Source organism: Vidua macroura, chromosome 16 (assembly GCF_024509145.1).
Source record: "Vidua macroura isolate BioBank_ID:100142 chromosome 16, ASM2450914v1, whole genome shotgun sequence".
In the NCBI taxonomy this organism is placed as follows: Eukaryota; Metazoa; Chordata; class Aves; order Passeriformes; family Viduidae; genus Vidua; species Vidua macroura.
In genome coordinates, this window is record NC_071586.1 from 11,237,952 (window position 1) to 11,243,951 (window position 6,000).

A 6,000-nucleotide genomic window follows, 5' to 3' on the forward strand; every position below is an offset into this window, starting at 1 on the left:
AACACATCCTTCAGCACACACGTGATGGCCTGACCCTGCTGCATCCCTGCCACTCCAGCTGGGTGGGAGCTGGTTTTTGCTTGGGATGCAGATTCAGTGGATTTTCCTGAACCCTCTCCTGTTTAAGCTGATAAAGAGACCTCTCCAGGCAAAGAAAACCTTTTTTACCCTGCACTAGAAATGTGACTCGTTGATACAGGGTAGAACCACAGGGATTTCAGTGCAATCCACACAAGCACAAAGCCTTTCCTGCTTGCTGCTCACTTCCTCCATGCCCGAGACAGAGAACCTGGTGTTCAGCACTGAAGTTCTGTTGTTATTTACTCTGGGGAAGGATTAGGAGGCTGATAAACAGATCCTGGTCATGCATGTTGAAAAATAACAATAAAAGAGTTAACACTGAAGTCAAACCACCTCCCACCAACTCTCCTCTCTAAGTAGGAAAAATTTTCAGTGAAGGCACTAAACTTGCCAAGGTCTTTAATTCAGCTGGCAGGTCCCAGCAGCCCCCTCTCGCTGTCTGCAGCCCACGATTGTGCTGCAGGACTGGACAAAAACCACCATCAATTAAACCTCTTTTGTTTCAAAAAGCCCTTTTTCCTGCAGAAAGCAGCACTGAGCTGAACACAGCTGCTGTGGGTTTTTTTTTTCTTTTTAATTTTTTTACTCCTTATCCCTCTGCTTACAGCTGGGGAGAAGAGCTGGCCAATTCCCAGAGACACCAAAAAGTAATAATAATAAAAAAAAAAAAATCAGTATTCAAGTGAGAGGACAATGGAGGTGCAGGAACAAGTTTCCACTTTGAGCTGGAAGATGAAAATCCCGTTTCACGCCATTAGAGCAGCAGAGCTCTGGAACAGCTTTCCAGTGGGAGGCAGTGGGGGCAAGAGAGGGAAGAGCTGCGAGGCAGAGCCCCATCACTCCCCGAGGGGATGGGCAGAGCCGCTGCAGAGGGCAGCACTGGCAGGACCCCAGGACTCCGTCCCCTTCCCGATCTGGGTTTTCAGGACCAGCGGTTGGAGGGAGCAAGGAGAGGGCTGAGATCCTTAATCCTTAAACCAAGCAAGCCCCAGCGCTCAGGCATCCCCCTCTAATCACCACCCTCACTTGCTGACATCCAGGGAGTGGAAAAGCTTCACCTGCTGGAGAACTGAGAAGGAAGAGGTGTTTACAACCACCTCAGCCACCCTCAGGCTTCCAGAGGCACTGTTACACCAGAACACCAGATCTGCTCGGCTCTGCAGCACAAAGCTCCAATTCCAGACTCCCCTCCAGTATGAGCCTTCTGTTCTTCCTCCATCCTTCACCCCCTCGGGCCTCAGGCACAGAGGCCAATGTTAGCCAGGATCCATGTCCCAGTAATCCATCCCAAATAAGAAAGATAAAATGATAACAAGCCATGTAAACTGCTGCTGAAGGGTTTAAACTGCAGGACTGCTTTGATGGGATTTCCATTTCTGTCTTCAGAGCCTCTCTGTCCTCCTACAATGTAAAATAATTCTCACTCCATGGAAACACGAGCCTAAGTCATAGAAAAATAAAGAGAGAAATACTCAAGGTCTTGTTATGCCCTGAGATAACCATCCGTCTTATGATGTGAGGAAAGATTGCCTGAGACAAAGAATCATTTAGAAAAAGAAAAGGCTGAACTGCCACATTAGTCTTGGAGAAAAAAAGATTATTCTAATGCACAGAGAGCCATTACACACCAGCAATTCAGTAACATTGCTCAGTTTGCACTTAAGACTGCATTTACCATGCTGTCTTCACTGACATAGCACAGCTTTAAACCCACAAAAAACACAACACCCGGGACACAGAAGCGTGTAATGACAGAGGACCCAAAGCTCCATCTAATGACTTTATTAGTGGCTCCTGCCCCAGAATTCAGTCCCGAAGATGTAACCAAGGCAGTCTCGTTATGCATTACAGATCAATGACATTTTTTGCAACTGAAATACTTTTTGTTCAAAACAACCTCTCTTTGCAATTTAAGGTTTTATAAAAATGCAATTAATAAAAACCTAAAAAGAACAATTCCAAACACAAAAAACCTGCATGTGAAAAATGTAATCTCTCAGTTATTTTACACTCTGATTTTCACTTTCTACTTTAGCATCCTTTCTGCATTCCCAGCTGCCATGGCCAGACTGTTCTCTCCACCTGAGACATCCCCCAAAATCTGTTTGAAACCTCTGGTTTCGCACAAGAGATTTTTTTTTTTTGCCAGACATATACACAGGTCCTGGGGAAGACCCAGATCTGACCTTCCTGAGCACCACATCCAATACCCCATTCCACCCAGGTGCAAGTGTGCACATCCTGTGCACACACCAGGGAAACACACCTTGAACAGTGCAGCCTTACAGGGCTTGGCCACTCCAATAATCCTCAGTCATGATTAAGTGGCAAATTCTGGCCCAGCCCCGGGCAAGCAGCAGGTTGTGCCCAGATGTCCCCAAGGAGATGGGCTGATCCTGCTGGGGATGATGTTATTTACCCAGCCCAGGAGGAAAAGCTTCCCCTGATGCCCCATGTCTGTCCCCAGCTTTGACTTTTGTATGGTCACAGCTTAGCCCAGTGATGCACCAGGGCTTTGTGACAGGACACAGAATACCTGGGACAAGCTGCGGGGCTCTGGCTACTGAGCCTCTCCCACATGCCAGAGCAATAACAAAAGAAAATAACCCTTTTTGACAGCAGGGAAGGAAAAAAACAAACTTTCACTGACTGGTTGATTTCTCAAACAAATATTTCCAAAAGAAAAAGAAAACCCAGCTGGCTTCCAAATACACAAATTAAAGTGACTAACAGAATTTTCTCCTGTTAATTTCCAACCCATCCTATTCTTTGTTATAAGCATCCCTGAGCTAAATGGCTCCCTCTTATCATGGATCCTGTACTAACAGAGTATTTCAGGGAAAGGCACTCATCCACCTGAGAAACAAATCCTGATCTTTAGCTTCCCCCCAGCTGTACCAGATCAGCCCTATGGTGATACTCACATGTGGGAAAGCACAAGTCTGCCCTGCTTCCCTCATCTTCTGTTCATTCCACACCCTCCCTCTTCCTTCTCACTTCATTTTCTCTGCTTTGGTACTTTTCCAGTGTCAGCTGCCCACCTGGTTCCAGCTGTCACCTTTATCTTTTTGTGCATCCCACTTCTCAGCAAAGAACATTCTTGCACCCCTTTCTGGAGGCTCCCTGGACACTTACCCTGCCTCTGCTGCATTACCTCATCCCCAGAAAGAGCTGGCCTGCCACACCTGCCCAGCCTGAATAACTGAATTCAGGCTGAATATCTTCTATACTACCTACAGACACAAGTTATTATCTTATGTTAAGTAGCCCAGGGCATCTCAAGTTTATTGTCACTCCCAGGCAGACGAGCACATTACAGCACCATGAATAGCTCTCCTTTGCCAAAGAACCTGAAGCAAAGCAGTCACTAAAGGAATTGGGTTGATGAACGGGGAGGTGGTCCTAAGGAAGTAATGCCATGAGGGTGCAGAAGAGGCTGAATGATATTAATATAACACATCTTGACTTACAAAAGACACTGGCCCAAATTCTCCTCTCTGACTTTCAGATTCACTAAGACATCTCTGTATGCAAATGTCACCAAAACCAAATTATGGTTTCGTTGTTTTACAAGCCCTTTTTGTGCCTTTAACAACAACCTTCTTATCTTGATATGAGTTATTTTATTGACCTACGGCTCCATCTCCAGCCTGGTGATGCTGAGAAACTTCCCATCTTGCCTGGGGGCTTTATGTTTTATACCCACAAGGTGAGGGAGAATCACCCTGCTAATCTGAACGGCCCAGGTTTGTAAAGTTTCTTCCAGGAAGGAACAATTTAGGCGGACACCTACACGGGGAGCCCAAGCTGTGCTCAGCAAGACACCTCCGAGGTGGGCTGGTACAGTCAGACAGCAGCAGCCGGCAGCAGATGGGTGGGAGCAGGCAGAGCAGCGCGGCGCTGCAAAGCCGTTCACGCTGTGCCGAAAGTTCTTTGTCCTTTCCAGCTGGGTACCGGAGGACACAACGCATCTGAAAGTGAGCTGCAGTGTCCTGGGATGCAGATTAGGGATATAAAACCACTGGGAATGGTATGAGCTGGATAGCGGTATCCAATAGATCCTGACATCCTAAACAAATCAATAGCTGGGAAAATAGGGCTCAGCTGAAGTGTTGGGTTTTTCTTTAACCTATGGAATGACAGAGGCTGAGAAGGACATCCTTTCTATACCCCTCCTCAGAGCCATCCTGCTCAAGCTAATAGAAATTTAGGTTTTTCTGTATGGTGATTTTTTTTTTTCTTTTTAAAAACAGGAAAGTTACTTGATCTGCAGTTTTTTCTAAGGTTGTTCTCAAAGACAGATCCCACCACCCCATGCAGACTCTGCTCAGCAACAGCATCACGGCCCGACTCCAAAAATTCACCATCCAAAAGGCGAAGAAGACATTCCCAGCCCTGATTTTCTCCCCTCCGCACACGAAGACGTCTACAGACATTCCAGCCCCGCTCCCTGCGCAGGCACCCATCGATGGCAGCTGGGCAAAGGTTGTTGGGCAGGATGTCCGCAGCGCTGCCTCCGGTTGTCCCCATGTGTTTGCTCACTGACAGGGCAGGAGCAGCCGAGGGGACACGGAGGACACGCCGCCCCCGCAGGCAGGGCATCCCGGCAGAGCCCCCACCGCCCGGCTACCGGCCCCGGCTGCGCTGCAGCCCGCGGGGACCCGCCGGGATGACATCAGCGCTCACGGCCGGGCGAGGAGCCGGGCCGGGCCGGGGGAAATTGGGGAAACCTCGGCCGGGGCTGGTCCGCGGGGACCGCGGCAGCGCAGCGCATCCCTCCACCAGCCCCGGAGCATCGCCGCTGCATCCCCCGCGGTGGGGAGGGGGGGTCGGGCACACCCTCGGCGGGGCGCAACCCCCGCCGCTCCCGGAGAGGGCAGAGCCCCGCGCCCCGTCGCTGCCGTGCCGTGCCGAGCCGTGCTGTACCGTGCGGTGCGGTACCGTGCGGTGCGGTGCGGACAGGTGCAGGTGCAGCCGCCGCCCGCGCCCCCCGCCTCCCCTGCCCTTACCCGGGGCGGCGCAGTCGGCGCACGCCGCGTTCCCCGGCCGCTGGAGCAGCTCCACCAGCGCCTTCCTGCTCCTCTCCTTCGCCATGGGGGCGGCGGGCGGCTGGCGGGGCTGCGCTCGCTCCGCCGCGCTACGGCAGCCTCATGGCGCGGGCGGGGGGCGCTGGCGAGGCGGGCGGCGCCCGGGCGGCTCCATTCGGCCCCGCTCGCCCCGCGCACGCTGAACGCGCCTCCGGCCGCCGGGACGCGCCGCGCCGGGGCGGTGCTGCCCTGCCCTGCCCTGCCCTGCCCTGCCCTGCCCTGCCTGCCCCCGGTGCCTCCCGCCCGCCGCTGCCGGAGCCGCCCGGTGCCGCCGGTTCCGCTTCCAGCGGGCGCTGCCGGGTCCCCGCGCCGCTCGCCCGCGACCTCCAGCGGCAGCGCGTCACCGGGGCGGCCCCTACCCCCGAGGGGGTCCCCGACCTTCAGGGCATCCATCCCATCCCGCCGGGTGTCCCCGGCACTCAGGGGTACCTCTCCTGGTTTAGCTCCTGCCCGCGGAGCGGATGCTGTCGCTGGTGGCAGCCGAGGGGCTTCACCTGTGCGAGGTGGCAGCGACCCCCAGCTCTCCCGGGCCTTGCCACACAAGCACCTTGGCAGGGTCCCGAGCAGCACATTTGGGATGCCCCTCTAACATCAGCAGCTTTTGGGGCTACTTGTGAAGGTCTCATCAGTAGCCCCACGCACTCCAAAACACTCCTCCTTCACTGCTGTCCTTGCACATCACCACCAGCTGCCATATCTGTGTCTTGGCAGGACTGTCCTCCAATATCTTCCCACATTTTTCACACCTCCATGGTGTCAGGTAGTATCAGGGGGGAAAACATCCCTGTGCCATCATGGCTGTCCATCTCGTGCCACCTGTGGGGCAAGACTC

General features: G+C 53.1%; 1 protein-coding gene across 1 annotated transcript in view; it reads right to left on the reverse strand.

Moving 5' to 3' along the window:
- ADAP1 (ArfGAP with dual PH domains 1) overlaps positions 1–5,300 on the reverse strand; it is a 51,240-nt gene extending 45,940 nt beyond the window's left edge. Inside the window, exon 1 of the mRNA XM_053991848.1 lies at positions 5,091–5,300. Coding sequence (XP_053847823.1) covers positions 5,091–5,175 — 85 coding nt within the window. The 5' untranslated portion in view covers positions 5,176–5,300. The remainder of the gene's footprint in view (positions 1–5,090) is intronic.
- Positions 5,301–6,000: the final 700 nt, after the last annotated feature.